The sequence below is a fragment of the Panthera onca genome, chromosome X (genome assembly GCF_046562875.1).
Source record: "Panthera onca isolate mPanOnc1 chromosome X, mPanOnc1 haplotype 2, whole genome shotgun sequence".
NCBI lineage: Eukaryota > Metazoa > Chordata > Mammalia > Carnivora > Felidae > Panthera > Panthera onca.
Window position 1 is genome coordinate 42,866,920 of NC_138357.1, and position 27,041 is coordinate 42,893,960.

The window sequence follows — 27,041 nt, forward strand, 5'->3', positions numbered from 1 at the left end:
TTGGAACCAAGTGATAGAGTTGGCTCCATTGAGAAAACTGAAGGTTGGTAATAGATTGGAATCAAAGGGACACAGTTTTATAGAGTAAATACAGTGTTTTCTCAGGGTACAAGGTCACATATAGTGTGGTGATGTCTGTTGTCAAATACATCTCAGAACCATGAAGAAGCTATATGGATTGATTTGGCTGTATGCCCAGAGTCTTGGTCTTTGTCAGGCAGGGTCCAAAGAAGGTTCTGTGGAATCTGAAGCTTATACAATTTAGATGGCTTTCTTTTAAAATAATACAAAATCAATCATGAAAGTGAATATTTATTTAGAATGATAATGTATAACAAGTGTTAAACTTATGACGACTACAATAGGCAAAAATTCCAAATTATAATATGTGTGTGTGTGTATAATTTTTTTTACAGAAACAGTACTTTGGAGGCTGCACAATCTGAAGTATGATAAAGTGACAATCCAAAGTGAAAGGTGTAATAGTTTTATTGCAAATCAAAACATAAAGCATTTGTAACTTTTACATAAACATGTGGCCATGTGAACACATAACAAAAACCCAAGAATGGTATGTGTCTCACTCAGTAAAAATGCAGACAGGTAAATGTTAAGCCTTTAGCATTTATTTTTACATCTATTTTTAAAAATAAAGCAGCTCTCCTAATATTTATTCTCACTAAAGTCTTGTTTCAAGTTAGAATAAACAATTCATTGGCTTCAAACTTTAACTTTTAATTGTATATTTTAAATCATATTCAGATAACTGCCAATTTTGGCCAAATGAAGGCTTTTTCTGTGACCCATTTCCAAATTCACAGATTCTGGTCCATCCACTCTTTCTAGTAGCCTGGAATAACGTACCAGTTGGCATTTATACTACTGGAACCAACTAGAACTATCTTACGAATAAGCCAGATGATAAGGATTGGTTGGTTTGAAACAAATGACTGTATATTCAGAGATACAAGACTCAGATCAAAGTGCTTGCATTTCTATAGTTTATATCAAATTAGATGGGCTTTTAAGCAGTCAGCCCGGATTCATTCATCTAGAGTAGCCAGACCATGAATACAATGACTCTAGCTGCCTTTCACATGTGGTCAGACGGCTATATTAAGATACAGTCTCACTGTTAATGAAGACAGCCAAAAGGCAAGAAACCATTCAGCTATTGAATAAAAGACACTCCATAAATGGAATTTCAGGGAAACATAAAATGAACAATCCTGTTCAAGGCTGCCAAAATTATTTTCTGCATGCTGAGATGTTATTAACACACATAAAGACTGCATGCAGGTAATCTACTTTATTTTTGAATTCCAGACTGTTATCTTGCAAAAGCAATTGCAGTTAGTTATAGTATATAGCAAAGCATCTCTCTATCTTTGGTTCCATGTCTCAGAGATATTTTTTTCCAAAAATAAATAGGCATGGCAGGAAAAATAATTCAACTATCTTAAGAGAAAACCCAATATTTTATAAAAATTAGGCAAAAAATATATGTGATGTTCTTTAGACTTTTTTCTAATTATCTCTGTTAATATCTAACACCAGTACAATTTTAATATTAAAATGATTGTGCACACTGTATTTAACTATACAGCATAGACACAAAAATGTCAAAAAACAAAACAGTACTTTCCCTTAAAAATAATTTAGGAATTATGCATTCTAAAAATGTATGGGAAAGTAGAACTGCTGACATATGTTAGTAAAATTGACTTTGAAGAAGTGTAAGAAAAGAAAACAAAAATGTAGTAATAGTCACAAATCCTAGAGATCTAAAAAAAAAAGTGAATACATTACCCAAACTTTCTCATTTCTGGAAAATATATGTTAGAATTGCTCAGCGACTTTTTAAAACTAATATGTATGTAATTTTTCTGTTATGGTTGGGACTCTCAAGAGATTTAATGAGACTCATTTGTTAATGGTTTCCGTCTCTTTTCAAATAAGATTTTTGCATCAAATAATTCTCTTTCCCTGTATCCTAGGGATGGTCCCTTTAGATACTTTGCTTCAGCTGCCTTGTAATCTAATCCATCAACAGCAGAAATTGAACAAATGATAGCTTCTGGCAGAAGAACTTCCAGGATAAATTTAATTTTATCATCTCTTATCAGAGTCAGCATTCTTTCATCTATTTGTTTGTAGACTTCTTGTAAATATTTCACCACCTCATCCAACTGATCTTCATCCTCAAAGTATGTTTCAATACAGGGAGTGAACCTATTTGCATTCAAAAATGATTTCAGCCACCTGGATCCTTTTGTACCTTTTAAAATGGCTAGAAGATGGTTCTCTGTTCCCTTTGCATTCACAATGAAGTCCACTAAGTTCTTGTTGGCTCGGTCCCGAGCAGCCTTCATTCGGTCAGGAAGAATTTTCTGGAAGGACATTTTCTTGGTCTGGGAAGTCACAACCATCTGTTCCACAGGATTCTCATTATGCAGCTTAGGAAATAAGTTCCTGAAGGTATCCTGTTTGATTACTTTCCTAATCGGATAACTAATATCAGCAGCATAATACTCAAGGAAAGAGCCTGCAAAAGAACCACAACCTAGTCTTACTCTGTAGTCACAAATCAGCGAGATGCACCAGTCAATACTTTCACTGTATTCTTCTCTGGCTTTATCCACTAGTGCTTGTTTCTCTTTACAATCAAATTTCTTTAATTTTCTAAAAGGCACCCTAATACCTCTCTTTTCAGGATTCATATTTGCCTCAACAAAAAGCACACTTGCTTTTCTCTCCTTTCGCCTGATGCTCTTCACCACTGCTGGCCAAAATGGGTATTTTTGATATTTAAACCAGACTATCATTCCTGTTTCAAATGAACGAGGCTCATAATTAAAAACAAAGCGTGGAAGTTCTTCATCTTCCTCATTCTCATCTACTATGGAAGTATCAATAGGATTTAGATTCACTGACTTATCAGAAGCTTGAAGGTCTTCTCCAAGTTCTTCAAAATCCAGTCTCTGAGGATTTCTTTCATTATTCACAAGAAGGAGTGAATAATCCAAGACATTGTTAGAGGCACTAAATGAAACTTGACATTCCCATGAACAATGCCTGGGGGATGTCACAGCACTTGCTTCTGATTCTACAGGTTGATTCTGGCTGGTATCTGAGCACGGATTTGAAGGGCCCTCTCCAGGATCTTCAATATTCTCTGAGAAGGAAGAGCATTCAGAGGAAATAGCCTGGGTCTCTGGGCAAATGTCCTGTGCCTCCTCTTTCAAAGCTTTGGGCACAGTGAGTGTATCTAATGGCAAAGTTGGAGTGAACTTTTCATCTTTAACACATACATCCTCCTCTTTGATTGTGGAATGCAAAGGCACAACTGTTGAGATATCAATCTTTTTCTTGCTTTCCTTTTCATCATCATCTTCTGAAAGTGAAGGAAATCTCTGGCACCAGCTGGAGTTTTCTGATGACTTTGTTTCCATTTCACTTGGAAGAGTATCAATGGTTGCATGCACCTGTGATTTATCATCATACAGGGAATCATTATTCTCTAATGATACTAACGAGGATGTTGCATTTTCACTTTCCTCAAGACATTCTGATAAGTCTCCTTCATGCTTCCAGTACTTTTTATGAGGGGGTGAATCAGAAAGTTTTTGTGGATCATTTTGAGACAGAGTAGTGGTTGCTTTGTCATATGAACTGCTTGCTTGACTCAAATATATTCTTTCATTCAGAATATCCAGTGCCACTTTTAATGACCTTTCATAGGCTGTTTCCTCTCTAGGTGGAGTGCTGACTTCTGACTGTGCTGCTAGTGAGGAGGCAATGGCTTCAATTTGAGATTTATTTAGAATCTTTGTTTCCGTGCTTTCCACTTTAATTTTTTCATCTAGTGAGAGTATTTGAACTTCTAGGGAAAATGTCTTTTTTCTTTTACTGTTTAATGAAGTCTCATATCTAGACAAAACTTTTGCCGGCCATAACTGGTCTTTCCAGTTGCACAGGACATACTCAGCATCCATTATGATTTATATATGTGTGCCAAGAGGTTATTATCAGAGATTGAGGTGTCTGGCTATTCTTGACTCTGCTAAGACAGTTTCAACCAAAAACAATACTCTGACCAAAGCCTCTTTTGTGTTAGGACTACAAAGGATATACAGCTTGTGTCACCTGTTCTTCTCCAGCTGAATTTCTCAAGGATGCTTGAACATGTTGTTTGAATGGGACAATATGGAGGATACTAGAATAAGTCAAAGGAAAAGAAGAAAGGTATCAGCAAGTTTTTGCCCAAGTAGAGGCGGGCAATTGCAAACAGAGAAGTAAAAGAAAGAACAATGCTCAATGGGGTATCAATTGGGAGGAGAAAAAAGCAACATAATGTAAGATGGGGGACAAGAATTGGAGGAATGGTTTTATAATATCTCAAATTCAAAAACTTGCCCTTATTACTACACATGATTATTAAGGAGTAAATTTGTATACATAATGGCAGAGGTGGAAGAGGTTGCAGTGATATGTCAGGGAATCTATGTTATTAGCTGCTTTGGGACTTAGGTGTCCCCTAATGTTTTACCTAGGCCAGTGGGACTCTATGCACGCATCAGAATAATCTGGAGCACTTGATAAAACTACATTTCTAGCTCCTATCCTGAGAGTTATATTCTGAGGGTCTAGATAGGACCCAACATTTTATATTTCTAAAAAGTTCTCAAGTGATTCTAATGCTTCTGGTCCAAGAACTCCTTGAGAAGCACTGTTCTACATGAACGAACAGCTTTATAATTTTTAAGCTGTAAACAAATGTTTCTCCGTTCACCCAAAGCAGGCAGACAAAGATAATAGGATTATGTATTTCCTGGACTGAGACAACATACAATGACCTTGTTAAAAGCATGAACTTAGGAGGCAGAGATTCAGAATGACTGCTATGTTCAGTTATTAGGATAGTTATCAAGGATTTCTTGAGAGTCAAGTAGCTGACTAGGACCTCATAGTAGAAATCTTAATAGCCTTTTGCATAATTTTTTCATAGTGGTTAAACACATGAGATTCTTTCCCCAAACTGGAAACTCTGATGCTTAATTATGAAATGTTATGGCTATAGAACAGGGAGCAAAATAAATTATACCTCATATGTTCAAACAAACATAATTTTAATATGAAATGTGGGTTTTAATTTAAAATGGTATGGTTGCAGAGCAGGAAGCAACATGAATTACACCACATGTTCTCAACATATTTTTAATGTGAAATGTTTCATGAAATGGAAAGTGCCTTACCCAACTTGTGACTCGTGAAGGGTCTGGCCCTATGATCTGGTTGTCTCCACTCGTACTCTAAAAGGAGAGAAGCTGTCCAAAAAGAGACAAACCAATTAAATGTAAAAGGCATAAAGAAACTTCCCTACCAAAACTTTAGCAGGCATGTCATTCTGAAACATAGAAATGGGATGAAATCTCATCTATGACATAGATACCATGTTTATTTTCCTTCTTGTTCTTATTATTTAAATACACTCTCTGTGAAACAATTATGCTATTTGGTTCATGCTGAAATAATCTCTCAGGAAAACTGTAAGGTAGGGATAAGAGAGAAGGGAAGTAACAACTACCTTGTGTCTATTATAAGCCAGACTATAGACTTTTGTTTGAATCTTCACATCGATCACCATGTGTATTTTTCCTTCTTTAAATATATAATTTTCTCAATAGAATTTTGATTACACTCGATATACTGTATCATAGTTCACTAATACAAAATATGTGTCATTGTTCTGTTTGCCTACTTCACAAAATGGTTGCCTGGAGAAATTCAGGAAACCTGGCAAGTGCCATCTTGTGACCAAAACCAGAACTGCAGCCTCCTGGAGAAGTACAGACAAGGCTTCAATCATTATCAGATCCTTCTCATGAGAGAAGGGTGGGAACTGCATTTAGCCAGCCAGGAGCCTTCCCAGGTTTCTATAATTTTTTGTTATAACCTCAAGGATTTTATTGTATAGAATTATAACAGGATTATAATGTCTTCAACTATAATATTTCTGGTTATAAAAATATCCAGAAGCAAACTTAAAAGATACAAAAAGATATATGTAAAATAAAGTACAGCTCTATACAAATATTCACTAGGAATATTTTTTCTTTCCAGAATTTTTACATGTATAAATGAATGCATATAATTTCAAACCAACTTCAGATCTCGAGAGCAGAGTTTGAACATCATTCTACATAAATTATTTTCCACATGATATTTCATGAATTACTTAAAATGATATTTTTCCCACATTTGCAACATTTTATGTTAGTATTTTCCCTTATGATGTAAAATCAAGTAAATGAATAAACATATATTAATACTATTTTAAATAGAGAGCAGTAAAGCTAGCTCTGTATCTCCAACTACACAAATAATCCCATTAATTCTGTGGCAGACACATTTTCCGTGATTTGGTTGCAAGTCCTGTAGTAGCATACACATGTTTCACTAACATACATATTTAATTTTAAGTGAAGTTATATGATAAATGCTATGATCTAATTTGGTTTTCTCACTTCATACCATTTATTTCTCAGACATTTCAAATCGCCAGATGTAGGAGTTCATGTTTCTATTCTCCAGATACATAGTACACCATGCTTTGTAACAATTTTAAAAACTGTTTATAGAAATAAACCACTGTATCTCACTCTTAGATCACACCCCTGCTGACCACAGCCATATCTGTGGTCTGGAAGAATTAGCTGCAAGGAGAACATATGCAGGTCTGTAGCCTGTAACACAGCAACCAGATTACATGTTTGATCAGGTCTAGAAAAATTTCCACTATTGGCAAAAAAAGGGGGGGTATGTTTGCATGTCTGCATGTATCTATGAATGCTTGCTTATGTGTTTGAAACAAAATGGGCATGTTGCTTCAGCTTTATTTTTCTTTGCTGATTATAAAAATAATCATGGCAACAAATTTGACAATAAATTTCATATTAAAAAAATAAAATAAAATTTTCTAAATTTTGAAAAAAAAAATCATGGGAAAACCTACTCTAAAGATGCTGAAATACACTAAAAAATAACATTGAAATAGTAACCTGACCACCCAGAAATGCTAACATGGGAGTTTATTTTCTCCCAGGTTTTGCTTCTACTCACACATACATACATGCATATATATGTGCAAATGTCTTCACTCAACTACATACATGCTCCCCTTTCCATATTCATGTACATATGACACATACGTAGTATTTCTATATGGTAATCAATTCACAGGAGTATTTCCTCCCAAGTTGTTAAATATTTTTATCTATCATTTTTGTGTGTAACTTAATAAACGCTTAAAAATTCAAACAGTAACAGAATGTCTAGCAATATAAACAAGTGATGCCAAGTCAATAAATTAGCATGAACGGCCATGTTGCACAGAGGCCTTAATATAGAGGCTGTAATCTGATCACCCCTTCTCTTACTATAGACTTTTAAAGCATTGGGAGATACAACATTTCCAAAGGATTAAGTCCTTCAAAACACCAGCAATTCTCTGAAAAGCACATACCTTTCCCACCACTCCAAGACCACCCTCCTTGTTTTTCTCATCTCTACTCCAGGGCCCTGAGAAGTCCCTAGAAAATAATTAGCTTTAAGACAGCCATTACCTTGAAGCTTCTTGTCAGCTGCAGACTGGTGAAATGCAGCTCCTCCCCCAAGACTGGCCAGGCACAGCTCAGTTCCAAGCTTCTCAGAGAATTCTCCGCCCAGTCCCTGTGATGGGGATGACAGAGGCACGTCCCTGAATCAGAGAAGGGAGAATTGCCAAGTTAAACTAGTGAAGTATGAAAGGGTAAAATGTTTTTTTTTCCCCAAAGAACTTTAAAGTGGAATAGCAACAAGTGCCTGTTTAATTTCCACTCAACTATGAGAGCGTGCAATTTTTGGATAAAAAGAGGTTAGCAAACCACTTTATTAAAACACAAAGATTTAGTTTAAAATATTCCTAACATATTTTTTTCCTTGCCTTCTTTTGTACTTTACCTTTACAGGTAAATTTTACAGCCCAGCTGTTAAACCTCCAATAAAATAGCTCATTAGGGGTCTTGACTGGGAATGCACTAAAACTATACCTTATTTTAGAGAGATTGCTTTATATATTTTTTTCTTTTTCCAGGACATGGTAAATCTCTCCTTTTATTGTTTTTCTATTAAATGCTTTAGAAAAGTTTCAGAGAATTCTTCACAAGCATGGATATTTCTGACTAAAGGCTGAGAATCACTGGTTTTGCAGGAAAGTACCCATTTCACATACCCTCATCAATAGTTGGAAATTCCTTCTTTTATTTTGTTGGTATTTTTCACTCAGGCAATTCAATGTGGGGATAATTAATTTATAAAAATTTACATGTCTTTGTATGTCTGGAATGTATTTTGTTGTTTTTTTAAATTTTTTGAATGTTTGTTTATTTTTGAGAGAGAGAAAGATAGGGTATGAGGGGGCAGAGAGAGAGGGAGACACAGAATTAGAAGCAGGGTCCAGGCTCTGAGCTGTCATCACAGAGCCTGATGTGGGTCTAGAACTCACAAGCTGTGAGACCATGACCTGAGCCGAAGTCAGACGCTTAACCAACTGAGCCACCCAGGTACCCTTTAAAGGTATTTTGCAAATTTTATTCATTAAAATTTTCCTGTGTTAAATTTAAATTTAGATTTCCTGATTTAACTTAGAAAGCCAATTTTCAATATCATTAGTGATAATTTGGGGATGAAGATATTTAAGGATGACATGTTTTATTTGGCCACTCTATCATGTAATATATAACATATATATTATAAAAATCTACCATTATATAAGGATTAACATTGGAACAGTAAGTATCAATAAATTAATGAAGGTCATCTCTAGACTCGTATATTATTGGGGGCTCTAACAATTAGAGTATGTAATGTTCTGTATATAAACAACCCCTAAATCTCAGAGGCTCAGCCACAGAAGTTTATTTTCCTGATGTCAAAATACAATGCAAGTCATCATGTGGCTATTATAGGCAGGGAGCTCTATTCCAAGCAGTCATTAAGAGACTCAAACTTCTTCCATCCTATGGCTATACCATCTTCTTTAGCCTTGAAGTCCTCAACTGCATTTTTTTTTGCATCTGGCTAGCAATCTTATAAAGAGGGAGGCTGGAGAATACTATGGCAGGTTTTAGGGACAGGTCTAGCAAACATCACTGCTAGTCACAGTCAACTAGCTAGAACTGCCATAGAGCCTCGGGGAGGCAGTCTCCCTGTGACCCAAGAGAAAAATGAAATGGAGTTTGGTGAGCCCCTTAGCATTCTCTCTGCCAAAGTTTTGAAAGTTTTCCCTTTCAATCTTTTATAGATTTCCTTTATTGTTTAATGCTTTTTTTGTTTACAACCACATATCATAGTTATAATGACTGCATCAGAAACTTCTAGTTGCTCACCCAAAATCCACTGTTTCCATTTGTCCTCATTAGCAGAACCCCAGTCGCATTCAGGGTACAGTGTAAACTCTTAAAATAGTACTTTTTCCAGACTCTCTTACTGTACAAGCCATGGTCATATGATGGAATTTCTTGCCAAAGAATGTAAGCAGAAATACTTGTAAAGATTCCAGAGAAGGTACTTCCAGATGGAGTAAACAGCCAACTTGGGCTTTTTTCACTTTCCTTCTTTCTCTTGCTTCCTCCCTAGAATTTGACCATGGTGGAATTCAGACAGTCATTCTGGACCAAGTGATGTAGAAAAAAGATGAAACTCACTAGGGATGGAAGATCCTGAACCCCTCAATAATGGGGCCAGCTCATTCCTATAACTTAATGACACAATAAACTTCTATCTTATGCAAATCACTATGTTTTCCAGTCTCTCTTTCTAGTAGCAGAACAAAACAGTCGATCTTGCAATCACTAACAAAAATAATATCATTTTTATTACAGAATTAATACTTTTCAAAGCTTTCAAGGTATTACTATATAATGTAAAGAGATTCCACTATATATTTTATAAATGAAATATTTATTATCCTTTCTTCTCATTTCACATGTTTAGAAAAAAACAAATGCAAATAAAGTATGGCCATTACATCAAAACTATACTTTCTTTCATTTGTCTATTTTCTATATTGCACATGAATCAAGAAATGCTACATTACCTTACCATTTTCCAAACAAAATGCAAAGGAAAAGATTAATTCCTTCGATAATATTTTATGTTTTATTGTTCTATATAGCAGGAGGTGGAAAGGAATGATAACCGATAATAAAAAAGCTATTATTACTGCTATTATTATAATGAAGATATATAATAATTATGAATATAATAATATCTAATACCTGTTCCCAGCACTCAACATATTATCTCATTTAATAATCAGATGGTTATTTCATGGAGAGTCCCATAACTAACTCATTCTGCACAACAGTAGTATTATTCAGAATAACGACAAAAATTGGGGTGCAAGGTGGCTCAGTCAGTTAAGCATCTGACTCTTGATTTTCGCTCAGATCATGATCTCACCATTTGTGAGACTGAGCCCCGCATCGGGTCCTGCACTGACACCGTGGAGCCTGCTTGGGATTCTTTCTCACCTTCTCTCTCTGCCCCTCCCTCTCACTCTCTCTTTCTCAAAAACAAATAAATAAACATTAAAAAAATTGATAAAAATTATAGAAGCCAGAAGTGTTTCTTACCATGTGCCAGGTGTTCTACCAGGTGCTGTGTATACACCATCTCTCTTAATTCTCACAAAATCTTGTTAGGTGGGTGTTATGAGTATTCCCATTTCGTAGATAAGGCTTTAGAGAGGTTAATGAATGTTTACAAGGATATCTAGAGAGCATGTGGTGCATGGAATTTTAATCCAGGTACTTTAACTCTAGAGTCCATGCTCTTAATCACTAAGATACACTGTACCTACCCCACTGCAAATGGAAAAATGCTCTGTAAATGTGCCTGGATGAACAGGTGAATTAGTTAATGTTGAAATAATTATGTATTGGGAGTTGACAGAACCTCTTGATAAGTATAGAGAGAACCTGTGACTTGTTTCTAATCAATAGAATTTGGCAAAAGTGATGGGATGTCACTCACTCCCATAATTATATTAGGTTATTTTGGAAGTTGAAGTTTTAAAAAGTACCATTTATAATATCATCAAAAACCAGGAAATACTAAGATAGAACAAATCTAACAAATACGTGCACAATTTGTATGCTGAAGACTTCAAAACACTGATGAAAGATATTAAAGAAGACCTAAATAAATGAATATGTCATGTTCATTGACTAAGTATTTTTAGGATGTAACTTCTTCCCAAACCTATCAATAGAATCATTATAATCTCAACCAAAATCCCAGCAGAAATTTTTTTTTTGTAGAAATTGGAAAGTTATCTCTATACACAGAAAAGCAATGGAACTAGAATAGGCAGACCATTTTTGGGAAGGAAATATGAAATTTGAAGACTCATGCTATCTGATTTTAAGATTACAGCAATCAAGTGTATTATTAATTAGTTATCAATTATTAATTATTATAGTGTACTATTAACATTAAATAGACACAGATAAATAGAACATAAATAGATCAGCAAATATGGTCAACAGATTTTTGACAATGGTAATAAATGGAGAAATGATGGTCTTTTAAACAAATACTGCTGGAAAAATTGGACATCATATGCAAAAATATTCGTCTTGACCCCTTACCTATGACCATATACAAAAATGAACTCAAAATAAATTACTGACCTAAATGTAAAAGCAAAAACTATAAAACTTCTATAGAAAACAAAGTAGAAAGCCTTTGAGGCTTTCATTTAAACAAAGATTTTTAAGACATAAAAAGCATGCACCATAAAAAATTTGATAAATTGGACTTGAAAACTTCTGCTTTTAGAAAAATAAGATGAAAATCCACAGAAGGATATATTTGCATAACACATATCTAATAAAGAACATTTATTCAGCATATAGAAGAAACTCTTATAATTTAACAATAAGATTAACAACCCAATAAAAAATGGACAATTTAAATAAGACCATCATCGAAGAAGATATATGAATATCAAGTGAATACATTGAAAGATGCTCAACACTATTAACAGGTAAGGATATGCAAGTAAAATCACAATAAGACATCACTTTATAAGAATGGCTAATATTAAAAAGAGAAAAACCCTGACAGTATCAACTGCTGGCAATGATGCAGAGCCACTAGAACTCATACACTGCTGGTGAAAATACAAGATATCACAGTTACTTTAGAAAACAGTATGGCAGTTTCTAACATAGTTAGACACACATTTACCATATAACCCAGAATCCCACTCCTAGGTATTTATCCAAGAGAAATAAAAACTTATATACACACAGAGATCTGTTCTGGAATGTTTATAACAACTTTAATCATAATCACCCCAAATTATAAATCTACTGGTGAGTAGATACATAAATTGTAGATATTAGAACACTTCTAAGCTATGATAACAAATTACTGATACAAACATCAACATGGGTAAATGTCAGAAACATCATGCTAAGTAAAAGAATCCAGATTAAAAAAAACCTATGTATTATATGGCTGCATTTATAAGACATTCTTGAAAATAAAAAACTATAAGGACAGAAATTAGATCAGTGGTCACCAGGAATTAGAGTGAGTATTGATTACAATGGGGCAAGAGGGAACAATTTGGAATTATAGTAATGATCTATAGCCTGACTGTATTCATCATTACATGACTACAGATCTTTGTGAAAACTCATCAAACTATACACTTAAAAGTCTTTAAGTCTATGTAAATTACACCTCAATAAATCTGAGCCTTAAAAAAGGTATTCAAAATCAGAATATGACCTATATAAGAAGACTGGATGCTTATCCTCATTGGCAGAGCTTTTAACTACACTGAAGTTCTCACATAACCACTCAACTATGTGAATGGAAGGAAAAGAAGCAGTAAAAGCCAAAGTGTTATAATCTGGAGACAGAGATCCGGATAAGAAGTATGCCCCTCAATGAGAAAATATAAGCCAAGTAATATACAAGAGAAAGAATGGTTATAGAATAAACAAATAGCAACACTCGTAAAAAACCATGAGGGGGCCATGAGCACTGGTAAAACAAGGAATTGCAGATACTACAAGGAATTTGCAGATATACAAAATATTGAATAGGCACAAACAAATAATGGACACTGGCTATAAACAAAGTTAAAATCTTATTATTAACGTTCACTGGCTGAATGTGAGCCCATCTGAAGAGGAGGAACATTAGAAGAAAACTTACTAAGAATGAACATCTCAGGTAAGAAAAAAGGCTAGCCAGATAGTGCATCCCTGCCAGAGCCAAAGGGACTCCATAATCTCTGGTCAAGTGTATGTGACCATGATAGGGAAAAAAGAAAAAAAAAAAAAACAGTGACTCAGGGGTCACAAGAAGATAAACCTGCCATGCCTGAAGATTTTGTATTCCCCAGATAATGCTAAAACCTACACAGTGCTAACAGTTGAAGCTGCTGGGAAATTAAGATTCAGGATGATGAAATGGGAAATATATTAAAAGAAATAAAATAAAGGAAAGGTTGATGAGGACCTCACAACTTCATCATTATAGCACATATCAAACAAAGCTTTCCTACACTTTGAAGTAGAGAGACTCAGCTATGTTCTTCTTAGGATTAACAAGCAAAGAGAAAGAACTGTATGGGCTCTACCTTGGGGAACTTAAAAAAGGAATCCTCTTCCTGTTCTCTCCCCTCCACACTCCATTATTCTCAGAGACACCCATAGGAAAAGATCCAGGCTGAACCAAAATTATTTCTTGTTACCACTCTTAATGTACTTATCAGTTTTATCAGTTTTTCAGACATATGACAGACTACTAAAAGATACAATGTCTAAATTTCAGAGTTTCTCAGATAAGCATTACGGTAAGGTTGTTATGTGTTAGAAGTTTTCAAATAGATAAACAGACATGGGTTTGGGACCAGGTTCTAACTTTACTACCTGACTGGAGGGGCAACTGGTACTACTAGATATCAAAATATATTACAAGGAAGGGTGCCTGGGTGGCTCAGTTGGTTAGGGGTCCAACTTCAGCTCAGGTCATGATCTTGTGGTTTGTGAGTTCAAGCCCCACATCAAGCTCTGTGCTGACAGCTCAGAGCCTGGAGCCTGCTTCAGATTCTGTGTCTCTCTCTCTCTCTGCCCTTTCCCTACTTGCTCTCTGTCTCTGCCTCTCAAAAATGAGTAAACATTAAAAAATTTTAAAGATAGAAAAATATATTACAAGGAAAAATAATTTGTAAAAGTTCAGTAACAGTCTAAGTGTGCATAGCAAGGATATGAACATAAGAAAGGGAAAATGGAGTTCAAAATGAATCACTGAAGATCTGAATCTGTGTGTGATTGACTGGTACATCTGGATATAGATTAGAAATCTGAATCGTTTATAAAAATCCTTAGGTCATTGGGCTATGTTTGACTGCCCAGGTAGCCACAAAAACAGTGATTTTAGAGGCCTCTATTGCCTTAGAGCTACTAAATAGTTTTCTCATTCAGTACTAATACATATCCTGCTGAAAACTTGTTAGGAAGCTTGAATTCGTAATTTTGAATGGGAGATAATAAGAAAATATTTACTTAAACAGAAGGCAAAGAGAAAAGAAAATAAGCAAAAGGATTTCTTCTGTCAAAGAAGGAAGGTAGAAAATGAAAATGGAGAGGACATACAAAAAGATGAATAAATACCTGGCACCAAAAAAAACCATTGTGGTTGGGGAAAAATATTTGAAAGTTCAAAAAAAGATCTATAATTCTCCACTATGTAATACTTATTGTAGCTATTACATATAAAATATGAATGAGTACGTGTATGGTAGGGGATGGGGGGTGTTGGGGAATGTGTCAGGGAGACCATTTCTCTTATTGGATATTTTGATACTTTGGGGCCTCTTGAGGTTAATTCTAGGGTAATCTTAACTTTTTAAAGTTGCCAGTGCTGTTCTATCTACCCAAGGCAGTCAGACGGATACTGGGGTTTGTACAGCACCATGACCTCATTAAGAAGATGAGCTTAGGAGTTAGATATTTTGAGAGGCTGCCACAGCTACCTACTGAATAGGGTAGTTCTCAAGGATTTATTGAGAGTCAGACAGTTGGCAGAGACCTGAAAGTCTTCCATAAGTACACTTCCATTTGTATAATTTCTTCATAGGAGTTTAACATATTTAATTCTTTCCTAACACTAGAATCTCTGACTTATAATTTAAAATGCTATGGCTAGTGAGCCAGAATAAAAATAAAGTGTGCTGCATATTCTCAACTTAACCATGTTTTAACATGAAATGAGAAGTCTTACCCAATGTCACGTGGATCATGGAGGATCTGGTCCTGTAATCTGGTTGTCTTGATTCTCACTCCAGTTGCTTGTCCAGCAGAGCCATCTCCCTGCTCAGCACTTCTGAGGTTACACTGTGTTTCTGGGATTCAACTGAAATCACATGCAGATTCCCCAGGTCATGCACATCTTTGATATTAACCTACACTATCCAAAAGTAGACAGGGAATCAAACCAATTAAATGGAAAAGGTGTGGGGAGCCTGGGTGGCTCAGTCGGTTAAGCCTCTGACTTTGGCTCAGGTCATGATCTCACAGCTCTTGGGGTCAAGCCACTTCTCAGGCTCTGTGCTACTTCAAATTCTGTGTCTCCCTCTCTCTCTCTGCCCCTCCCCCACTCACGCTCTCTCTCTCGCTCTCAAAAATAAATAAACATTAAAAAAATATAAAGGGCGCCTGTGTGGCTCAGTCCATTAAGCGTCAGACTTCAGCCCAGGTCATGATTTCACGGTTTGTGAGCTCGAACCCCACATTAGTCTCTGCTGACAGCACAGAGGCTGCTTTGGATCCTCTGTCTCCCTTTCTCTCTCTCTCAAAAATAAAATAAACATTAAATTTTTTTTAAAAATGGAAAAGGTGTAAAGAAACTTCCCTACCACAATTTTAGCAGGTGTGTCATTCTGAAAAACAGGAATGAGACAAAATCTCATCTATGATATAGATGCCATGCTTATATTCTTTTGTTGTTCTTATTTGAAATGTTCTCTGTGCATTTCAGTTGTTATTTGGTTCATACTGATATCATCTTTATTAGTAAAAGGTGAGGTGAGGACAGAAGAGTAGGGAAATAACAATTGCCTTGTGTCTTCTATAGGCCAAATTCTATGCAGTTACTTTTAAAAAGAGTCCTTTCTGGTTGAGTTCTCACATCAGTCTTCATGTGGAGTTTTTTCTTCTAGACACATCCGTTTTTTTTTCAATAGAACTATAATCACATTCTACATGCCATCTCATAGTCTACTAATACAAAATACGCTGCATGGCTTTGTTTCCACACTTCATAAAAACAGTTGCCTGGAAAAAATTTGGAAAATCTGGCAAGCGCCATCTTGTGACCAGTACCAGAACTGCACTGTATTACTGCCAGATCCTTTTGGAAGGGTGGGAACTACATGCTGCCAAGCCAGCAGTTTTCTCAGGCTTCTAGAATATACCATGCTTAAATTTAGAGTTTTGTTATGCATTATGCAAAAAATGGAATGCTAATGTCTACTTCCAATGGTCTGATAAAAAATTGCATACTTAATGAAAATTGAAAAGATGTGATTTATAAATAGAAAGTATAATTTTAGAAAAATAATATTATTGTTTCCTGAATATTTTTCCATAATATTTATTTAAAAATATATCGGAATGCATATGATTTCAGACCAGCTTTTTTATCATGCTCAAGTGCATGGTTTGAAAGTTTTCCCATATCAGTATTTTCAATGTGATTTTTTAATGACTTGCTTCAAATGTAATTTCCCCCTAATTTATAAGATTTTACTTCAAACTTTTTTCCTGCTACTATTAAAAAATGAATAACTATGTATTAAGGATTATTTTTACGTAGAGATAGTAAAGACTGTCCTATGTCTACAACCACACAATGCCATTAGCAGCTGGCCTTATATTTTGGGGGATTTTGTCATACATGTTGTATTAAAGCAGTCCTTTATCTTTAAATGACATAATATAGTGCTTGCCATTCTGTAATTTCCAGTTTTCACTTAATATTACTTCTCAGACATTTTTTCAAATCATCACATGTTTATACTTCCATTTGTCACCTATATACCATTCAACTGTATGGATGCACCATGCCACATCATATTTTTAAAACTGCTCATAGAAATAAGCCAAATCCCCTGTCCCACTAATAAACTTAAAAGATATAGAAAAATGGTTCTTGCTGACCACAGCCATACCTGTGGCCTGAAAGAATGAGTTGCAAGGAGGACACACAGGCAGAGTGGTAGCCAACACAGCAACCAGGCTACGCGCTTGATCAGGTCCAGGAAAATTTCCACTATCGTCAAAAGACAAGGAGGGGGGTATGTTTGCATGTCTGTTGTTGTGTCTGTGAACGTTTATGTGTCTGAAACCAGACAGGCACATCGTTTCAGCTTTATGTTGCTCTTCTAAGTATAAAAATAATCATGGAACAAAATAATTCTAAAAATGCTGAAACCAAATAAAAATGTATTTTGAAATCCCCAGTAATCTAAACACTTCAGAGATGCTGACTGTTAGCATGGGAGTCTAGCTCTCTCTTTAATGAAAATGCATATATTTTTCACAAGTGTTATCACTCAACAGCATATATGAATCTCTTCCACATTCGATTGTGCACATTTATATTTGTGTTTGTATGTGCCAATCACTTTTTATGTTTACATTTTTCTCAGTTACTTTTTGTGTAGAATAATAAATGTTTACATCAAAATATAATTACAATCTAACAAAAATAGAAACATGCATGCCACGTAAAAAATTAACATGAACAGCATGCCTCACTGAATTTAGAATTTAGAAGCTGTAATCTGATCGTTCATTCCCACTGTGGACTTCAAAAAATATCGAGAAACTAAATTTTCATGGGATTGATTGTCACAGTAACAGCAATTTTCCCCAAATCATAGTGCATTCCCACCTCCCCCGGGCAACAATGTTTGGTTTTTTTCACCGTAACACCAAAGCCCGAAGAAATTCCCAGTAAATAACTAGCTTTAAGACAGCCATTACCTTGAAGCTTCTTGTCAGCTGCAGCCTCCTGAAATGCAGCCCCTCCCCCAAGACTGGCCAGGCACAGCTCAGTTCCAAGCTTCTCAGAGAATGCTCCACCCCCTCCCTGTGATGGGGGAAGTAGGGGGGCTTTCCCTCAATTAGAGGGAGGAGAATCGCCAAGTTAACTGAAATTCACTTAAAGGGGAAAAACGTTCATTTTTAAAAGACTTGAAAGTGAAATGACAACACGTGTCTCTCTAATAACCATTCAAACCACAGGTAAGGTGATTTCCCGAAAAGAAGTAGCAAATCCTTTTATCATAAAATAAAGACCCAGTTAAAATAGCTCTTGCATATTTTTCTTGCTTTTGGCACCTTATTTCTATAAGATTTTAAGACCCCGCTGGTGACTGTCCATAAAAAAGAGCTGTTAGATCCTTGTTTGTGATCACAGTGAATCAATACATTATTTTGTGAAGAATTAATTGTCTACAATTTTGGCTCTGGGACATGATATGTCTTTGTCTCATTTATCCTTCAGAATATCTTCTAGTTGTTTTCAAGTACAGTCATTGCTAAACATAAAACATCAACCAAAATCCTTAGAGAAAAGATATATGTCTCTGAATATACTGAAATTTAAAAATATGGTAAAAACACAATAAACCAAAGTTGAAAACAGAAGAACAAACTTGAGAGAACCATTTTCAATTAAAAAAATTTCTAAAGTAGCACTTCCAAATTAATAAGAAATAAACAGCAAAATGGGGGCTCCTGGGTGCCTCAGTCAGTTGAGTGTCCCACTTCAGCTCAGGGCATGATCTTGTGGTTTGTGAGTTCGGGCCCCAGGTCTGGCTGTGTGCTGACAGTTGAGAGCCTGGAGCCTGCTTTGGATTCTGTGTCTCCCCCTCTATCTTCCCCTCCCATGCTCATGCTCTGTCTCCCTCTGTCTCTCAATAATGAATAAACATTAAAAAATTAAGAAAAATAAGAAATAAACAGCAAAATGAAAAAAAAAAAGAGCAAAGGATATAAACAGGCAGTTCACAATATTCTGAGGGAATAGTTCTTCCCTGCTCCTAATATTTACTTCCTCTAATCAAGCACAAGTAATTCAACTACAGGTATCTCTGTCCTTTTTGTATGGTTGCAAGCTTCTAGGCTGTTTGTTAGATTTGTTTAAATGTGGTGGTTGGGGCACCTGGGTGGGTCAGTCAGTTGTGTTCAACTTTGGCTCAGGTTATGATCTTGCAGTTCCTAAGTCTGAGCTCTGTGTCAGGCTCTGTGCTGACAGCTCAGAACCTGGAGCCTGCTTTGGATTCTGTGTCTCCCTCTGTCTCTGCCCCGCCCCGGCTTGTACTCTCTCTCTTTCAAAAATAAACATTAAAAAAAAAATTTAAATGTGGTGTTATAAGGGCCACTTGATTTTAACAATAATCAATGCCCTGCAACTTATCTTCCCCATTGTACAAAGCTGACATTTTGGCTCCCATCTGCAAATTTATTTGTTTTATATCAATTTGCTCAATTTGTTCAGTGGAGAAAAGAAAGTGCTATTCATGGGCCTTCCCCAAACCCAAACATTCTAAATAAAAATTAAAACTGGGCCATACATGGAAGATACTCACCTTCCCTAATCACCAAACAGATGCAAACAAAAACAGAAATGAGATTTTTCTACCTAATTTAAATCACGAAAATGCAAGGAAATGATACAATGGACAGTTGACCAGAAAATGAGGAAATGGGCACTCTTACCCATGTGCAAGGTCATGAAGTTGGAAAGAGGTCAAAACAAAATTAAAGCCAAAGTCTACCTGACTCCCAAACAAAAGGATCTTCTCTACAAGTATTCCCTGCCTCCTGGGCTTGGAGTCCTGACTCTTTGGTAGAACCAAGGATGATGTCATTTACTTTCAGATTGTGAGGAAATTGGCAAATGTAGCCCCAGAGTGAGCATTGCTTAATCTCATGTCCCTTCTGGTAAACACATTGGTGAACTACAACCACTTTCAGTAGCTACCATACTTATATATAAACTCTCCATCTTTTATATACATCCACATTCCCACACAAATTTAAAAATATTTTTCTGCACTATGTTTTTGCACTGACCATATCTGCATGATAGCATTCACTTGGCCACGGAGTAGGTAGGACATATCTCTTTTGTGTTTCAGAGCCTGGCAATACCTTTCCCTTAGGATATAGCAAGGACTGGAAATCATTTGTTAGGTAGAGAAATGCCCCAGTTTATTCCATCCTCATTTTACATTTGTCAACTCCTTGTGCTTTTGTTGTTTGCAGATTCTAGTTCAATATTAGAAAATCATTTTTCTATCTGCTTTTATTGAGCTTTTGTGTTTATAAAATATTCAAGAAATTAAGGTTTAAATTTAGATTTTTAACTTAGAGGTGTTGTTTCCCAGGAAGTGCAAAAACCTACACACTACCAGTGGATCATTCAGAGGGTTCATTCTCTTAAGATAATGTTATGCCAAGTTTAAAAACAAAAAAATTATAAAACATAAGTAAAGTTGGTGAGATGCTCACAATCCTATCCATTACCACAGTGAACGAGTAAACACAATTCCTGCCTCCTGCCACCTCTGACTATTCAGGTTACAGAAACAGAACTGCAGTATGACACAGCTCTTCCTGTAATTAGCAAACAAGAGAAAGAAAACTGCACTGGGGACTCTGAAGAAAGAAGAAGCCATCATTCTTCCAGAGACAGATAACAGCAGTGTTAGGCTGGGTCAAAATAATTCTGCTAACCAATCTGAATAAAGGACATCAAGGGCTGTTTGGTGAGGAGATATGGATTTTTGTTGGCACAATCCAATGCCTAGCTTTTAAGAATTTGTCATGGAGGCATTATGACAGAGTTACGTTTCTGAAGGGTTCAAACAGGCAAGCAGGCAGACAGTTTTGGGTTTGAGACCTTTATTAATTCAGTGGAGAGAAAAATATCAAATCCTTGGCAACTATGCTAAGTTGTCATCTCCCCTTATTAGATAACATAGTTAAGAAAGACGCATGAGTCACACGTTATCTCTGATATTAACCTAGGTTGTCTAAAAATTAAATCACATTTAATGTTAGAATAAAAAAGAGTTTATTACCTGTATAAGTGAGTAGAAAGAGACAGATGAAACAGGAAGTATGGGAAAGGGGGTAAAAGATGTCCTAACGTAATCACAGAGAAACTGAATTTGCACATGTTCAATTAATGCATCTGACAAGAAGTCAATCAATAGATACACTATATGCTGGGAAAATCCTTACATCAATGATCTGGTTTTAGCTACCTGGTTTTCTCAAAAAGCAGTGTTTTTAAGGAACCCTTAACTCTTCTTACTAGGGCTAGTAAATGGTTCTCACGTGCTGTAGCCTCTTATCCTTCTGAAACTTCAAAAAATAGCCTGAATAAACTGTTTTCAATGGGTGACAACTGAATTAGATTAAAACATAGTGGAAAAGAAAAGGGATCAAATAAAAGTTTACTTTGCTAAGCAGAAAGAACATGGAAAATAAGGATGAAGATAACATAAAAATCAGAAGAATTAGTGAGTATCAGTGGAGGTCAGAGATATGGAACACATTTTGGGGGAGAGGAACAAAAACAGAAGAAGTATTATGGTAACAAACCCAATATCCTATCTTTATTATTTCTAATGTAATATAAGAAGGGAACGTATGTGGGAGAGGCTCTGGCAGTATCAGGGACATTATTTGTGTTTCTGGATAATTTGGGCCTTTTGGACCCCACTGGGTTATCATGAGGGAAAGCTTGGCTTTATGTTTCCTAAGCTTCGAGTGCTGCCCCATCTGTCCAAAGCAACCAAAGATCTCACAGACACAGATAGGAGGGTTCAGCACCAACCTCACTAAGAGCATGACTTTAGGAGTCGGATTCGTGATCGCTGCTGAGAAAGAGTTAAATGTTAAACCACTATAAGATACTATTCAGAAGACTATACAGATGTCTATTTAAGGAAGGTCATAAGACCTTAAGCAGGTTTTAAGAAATCTTTGTAGCTATGTTATCTAGGATGTGGTGATGACAACCTAAAATAGTGGTGAAAGAATAGAGAGTCAGGCCATTGGCTGAAACCTCAGGTAGATACCTGAATAGACGCTTGCACAATTTTCCTCACAGTGGTTTGACACATGAGATTTCCCCCCACCCCCAAATGAGAAACTTTGACTCTTAATTACAGAATAGGGAAGAATATTAATTGTACCTCTAATTCTCAACCTAATGTAATTTTAATATGAAATGTGGCTTTTAATTTAAAATGCTATGGCTAGAAAGCAGGAAGCAAAATGAATTAAATTCCAAGTTCTCAACATGTTTTTAACATGAAATATTTGATGAAATGGGGAAAGCTTTACCCAGTATCTCATAAATTATGGGAAGGCTGGTCCTGTGATCTTCTTGTCTTGATTCTTACTCCAACTGCTTGTCCGGCAGAGCGTTCTCCCTGCTCAGCACTTCTAAGGTCGCACTGCCTTTCTAGGGCTCAACTGAGACCACATGCAGATTTCCTAAGTCATGTGCATCTTTGATATTAACCTACTCTGCCCAAAAAGAGAGAGGGAATCAAACCAATTAAATGGAAAAGGCATAAAGAAACTTCGCTACCAAAACTTTAGCAGATGTGTTATTCTGAAGCACAGAAATGAAGTGAAGTTTCATCTGTGATGAAGATGCTATCTTCATTACCCATTTTGTTGTTATTTGAAATGCTCTCTGTGATACAATTGCTATTTGGTTCATGCTAAAATAAGCCCTCTCATGAAAAGTATGATTTGGGGACAGGAAAGAAGGGACATAACAATTGCCTGTGTCTTTCACATCCAAACCTGTATAGCTACTTTTTTTTTTTTTTTTTTAATGCTTTCTGTTTGAATTCTAACATCGGTCCTAGTATGGGTGCTTTTTCTGTTATACATGTGAAAATTTTCAATGGAACTACAATCAAATTCTATGTATTGTTTCATAATCTGCTGATGAAAAATAAGTTTCATTGCTTTGTTCATCCACTTCATAAAAATGGGTGCCTGGAGAAAAATTAGGACACCTAGCAAGTGCCATCTTGTGACTGTAAACAGAACTGCAGATACCCTGGTCCTTCGTGGGGGAAGAGTGGGACCTACAGTTATGCAGACAGTGGCCTTAGGCTTCTATATGTTTTCATTCTTTCTCTTTTATATATATATGTACATATATATATATATACACACACACATAATATATTTCCTCAATTTAAGAATTGTGTTAGACAAAAATGGAATCATAATTCCTCATTTTAATGGCTTTTATTATAATATCTCTCATGCATTATTGTAGTTCTTACTTCATCTTTTAATTTTTCAAAGAAAGCAAATCCCCACCATAATGGTCAAAATATAATGGTTCGCTCTATATATTTCTAGATTTTTTTCTACAGATATTTATAAATGTGTATGTTTTTTAAACAAGAATGTATTTTATCATCTCTCCACATCAATAAATATTTTCTGCATTATCTTGCCATTCCACTTTCCCTTGGGATAAGTAGGAATTACTTTTAAACAAGTTGTCTATATTTCTAAAATTTTATCTCATTTTCTCATAATGAAAATTATTTCAGGTTACTATTTTCAAAATAAGGTTAAGAAATTTTTTTAATGTTTTTATTAAAACATTAAAAACAGAGAGAGACAGAGCATGAGCAGGGGAGGGGCAGAGAGAGAGGGAGACACAGAATCAAAAGCAGGCTCCAGGTTCTAAGCTGTTAGCACAGAGCCTGACACGGGGCTCGAACTCATGGACTGTGAGATCATGACTTGAGCTGAAGTCGGATGCTTAACTGACTGAGCCACCCAGGTGCCCCTCAAAGTAAGATTTTTTTAATGGAGAAATATTATATATAGAAGATTGAAGTGTGCTGTCTGTGCAACTAAACCTATATCCCCAATTAATAAAGTAGCATGCATATTTCCAGATTTTTCTGGCATATATTGTATTAACATAATATAGGCCATTCTGAAATTTGCCTATTTTTGGAATATATCATGGACACTTTTTATTATTATTGCATTTAGTTCAATGCATTAGCTTCTTTTTACAGCTGCATAGTACTCAACATTATGTATGCACTATCCCATGTAACTATTCTATAGTATGTTTTAAGCATTTTTTGAATTATTTCCCAAGAGTACATGAAAATAAAAATAAATACCTTCTGCTTGAACCCAAATCTGGATTGTAGTCTAAATATCTGAACTGCAAGAAAACCCAAGCAAACAGATAACCAGCCTTCTCAGATACACCTCCAGATAAAGACAATGGAGTGTGCATGGTATCTATTTAAAATCGGTAACAAAATGGATTTTCCTTTTCAGCTCCATTATGTATTTCCAAAAAAATCTAAAGGTACATAAAATCTAAAGAAGAAAATACACACCATCATTACTTCAACCACTGAGACGTTTACTGCTTACATTTGGGTCTAATCCCTTTGATTATTTCCCTCATCATACATGTTCTAGAATGTACTATCAGAGATTACATTTATTCACCCATATATTTGAATATCTTTCCATGTTTATACACACACACACACACACACACACACACACACACACACATTTTGGGGAAGATAGTTTTCTCCCCCATGTTTTAAAATTCTGTTTTTTATGCTGACATAAGTATTACATGCTAAGTGAAATGTGGAAGGAAGAAGTGGAAAATTTCCTCTTCTTTTCCTCCAGACATCCTTTATTACTAGACATAGTGTTTGTTGTGTTTTATTATATTAATATATGTCCATTATTCCTTAGCTTATGATTTTTCAGGTATTTTTCAGATTATAGCAAATAAAGGAATACATCATTCTTTTGATAGATAGGTAGAGATGTAGACAAAGATGGTCTTCTAAACATACATAAAAAAGCAATTCTTTTAAGGCATTGAGTATCCCTTGACAAATAACCAAACTCCTAATTTTCAGAAGTATTTAAATCTGCACAGTTATACATTACTTCAGATTATTACCATACAAACTCCACCACAACAGTAAGATTTGTTAGAAATACAATACAACCAAAGTAATATAAAAAGCCAACACCCCCAACTAACTTCATTTTTCATTTGGGATTATCACAGTCTTTTTTCACAAGAAGAAAGATTAATTTCTCAACTTTTGTTTCGTCATTTATCTCTTGTTACCACTGCTTTTTGTTTCAAACCAAAAATGCCTTATTCAGAAGTTAGCTTTGGCAACCTCATGAACTATTTTTCCTGCAGGTGTAATCTGATCACCACCTCCCCCACTTTCAAAATGTGGACTTTTAAAATATCTGGAGGAATACAAAATCCAGATATCAATTCCCTCACAGAAACAACGACTCCCACGAAAAGACACTCCTTTCCCTTTACTCCAAACCAGCAGTCCCTTCTTTTCTCACCTTTACTCGGAAGTTTCCAGAAATCTCTGAAAATAACTAGGTTTTACGACAGCCATTACCTCCAAGCTTCTCTTCAGCGGAAGCCTCCAAGTCTGTATGTTAATACGGCTCCTCCCCCAAGACTGGCCAGGCACAGCTCACATCCAAGCTTCTAGAGAATGCTCCGCCCCCTCCCTGTGATGGAGAAAGCAGGAGGTGCTTCCTTCATTTAGAGGGAGGAGAATCACAAGTTAAACAGAAATACAGTTAAAAGGAAGAACTTACCTTTCTAAAGAATTTTGAAGTATAATGGAAACATGTCTGTTCAGTTTCCATTCAAACCCCTAGGGTGGGTGATTTCCTGAAAACAAAAAAGAAAAAAAAGAAAAGAAGTAGAGGTAGCAAATTTCTTTTTCCTCTAATAAAGATGCAGTTAAAGATTTCCTCACGTTTTTTCCAGGCCTTCTCTTATACTTTATCTCTGGTAAATTTGAAACCTGCTAGTCAAGGTCCACTACAAAAGCATGCTAAGTGTCTTGATGGGGATTGTAATGAATGAATACTTTATTTTAGGTAGAATTAATTATTTAAAATTTTGAATCTGAACCTGGGACATAATATGTATTTCTTTTCACTTAGATCTAATACTTCCTTCCTTAAGTCACTTCTAAACAAAAATCCTGAAACAAAATCTAGCTATACTCAAATTGAAAAAAAATAACCATATGTGTCAATAGTAAAATCACAATAAGCAAAAGTAAAAATTCAACCACAAACTTAGAATGCTTTTCAATCCATATGATTGCATAAACAAAAATATCCCTAAACTAGTTCTTATATTTCATTGAGAAAGAAATGAACAGTAAGGTAGAGAAACTGGCAAAGGACACAAACAATTCACAAGGTTCTTCGTTACTCCTGATATTTATTTCCCTGTGAAGAAAGCACAAGTAGTGCAGTTAGAAGGTTTTTCTTCTAGACTAAACAGGCCTCTAGGCTGATGGATAGTTTGCTTAAACCATGGGGTCTGTTAGTACCATTTCACTCTCATAACGAGCAATATCGTGCAATTCGCTTTCCTCTCTTAATAAAGCTGACATTTTTGTTTCATCTGCTATTTCATGTATTTTGTTGCTATTGTTGCAATTTGTTCATTGTTTCCAGGATGTATAAACTTTTATGTATCTACAATTAACCTCAAAATGTATAATAATGTAAACACATTGCTGGAAAAGTAAGAAACTTTTGTGTAGCTCTATCAGAAGTAGGAGAAAAATGCTGGTCAGCTCTTCCTGAGGCTCTTTTAACATACAAAACATTTTGATCCCTTCCAGATTAAAGTCTTTTTATTTTGGTCTTGTAATATCTGATATGATTTCTAACAGCACATTCTCTCAAGGGCTCTAATATAATTTTGAAAACCAAATCTTCTCAGTATTGCAATTCTATGAAAACTGTTCCTGTTCATGGGAATCTTTACAAAACTGTGGAAGCGGCTCTGCTGTTTAT

At 35.5% G+C, this 27,041-nt stretch overlaps 1 protein-coding gene across 5 annotated transcripts; it reads right to left on the minus strand.

Annotated features, from left to right (window-relative positions):
- Positions 1-471: 471 nt before the first annotated feature.
- On the minus strand, positions 472-25,663 carry PWWP3B (PWWP domain containing 3B). Of its 5 annotated transcripts, none has more exons than XM_081793786.1 (8): positions 25,554-25,663; positions 22,494-22,674; positions 18,114-18,290; positions 17,297-17,397; positions 15,349-15,480; positions 7,626-7,759; positions 5,256-5,327; positions 472-4,216 (listed from the first exon to the last, which is right to left on the minus strand). In XM_081793786.1, exon 8 carries the CDS (start codon positions 3,993-3,995, stop codon positions 1,914-1,916), a length of 2,082 nt encoding a protein of 693 aa, XP_081649912.1. In that variant the 5' UTR covers positions 3,996-4,216; positions 5,256-5,327; positions 7,626-7,759; positions 15,349-15,480; positions 17,297-17,397; positions 18,114-18,290; positions 22,494-22,674; positions 25,554-25,663; the 3' UTR covers positions 472-1,913. The 5 variants fall into 5 exon arrangements, with proteins under 5 accessions (XP_081649912.1, XP_081649913.1, XP_081649914.1 ...); XM_081793787.1 differs by having other exon boundaries at positions 22,494-22,679; XM_081793788.1 differs by lacking the exon at positions 22,494-22,674.
- Positions 25,664-27,041: the final 1,378 nt, after the last annotated feature.

Coding starts and splice junctions, on each gene's coding strand:
- PWWP3B (XM_081793790.1), bottom strand. CDS start 3,995: ATGGATGCTGAGTATGTCCTGTGCAACTGGAAAGACCAGTTATGGCCG.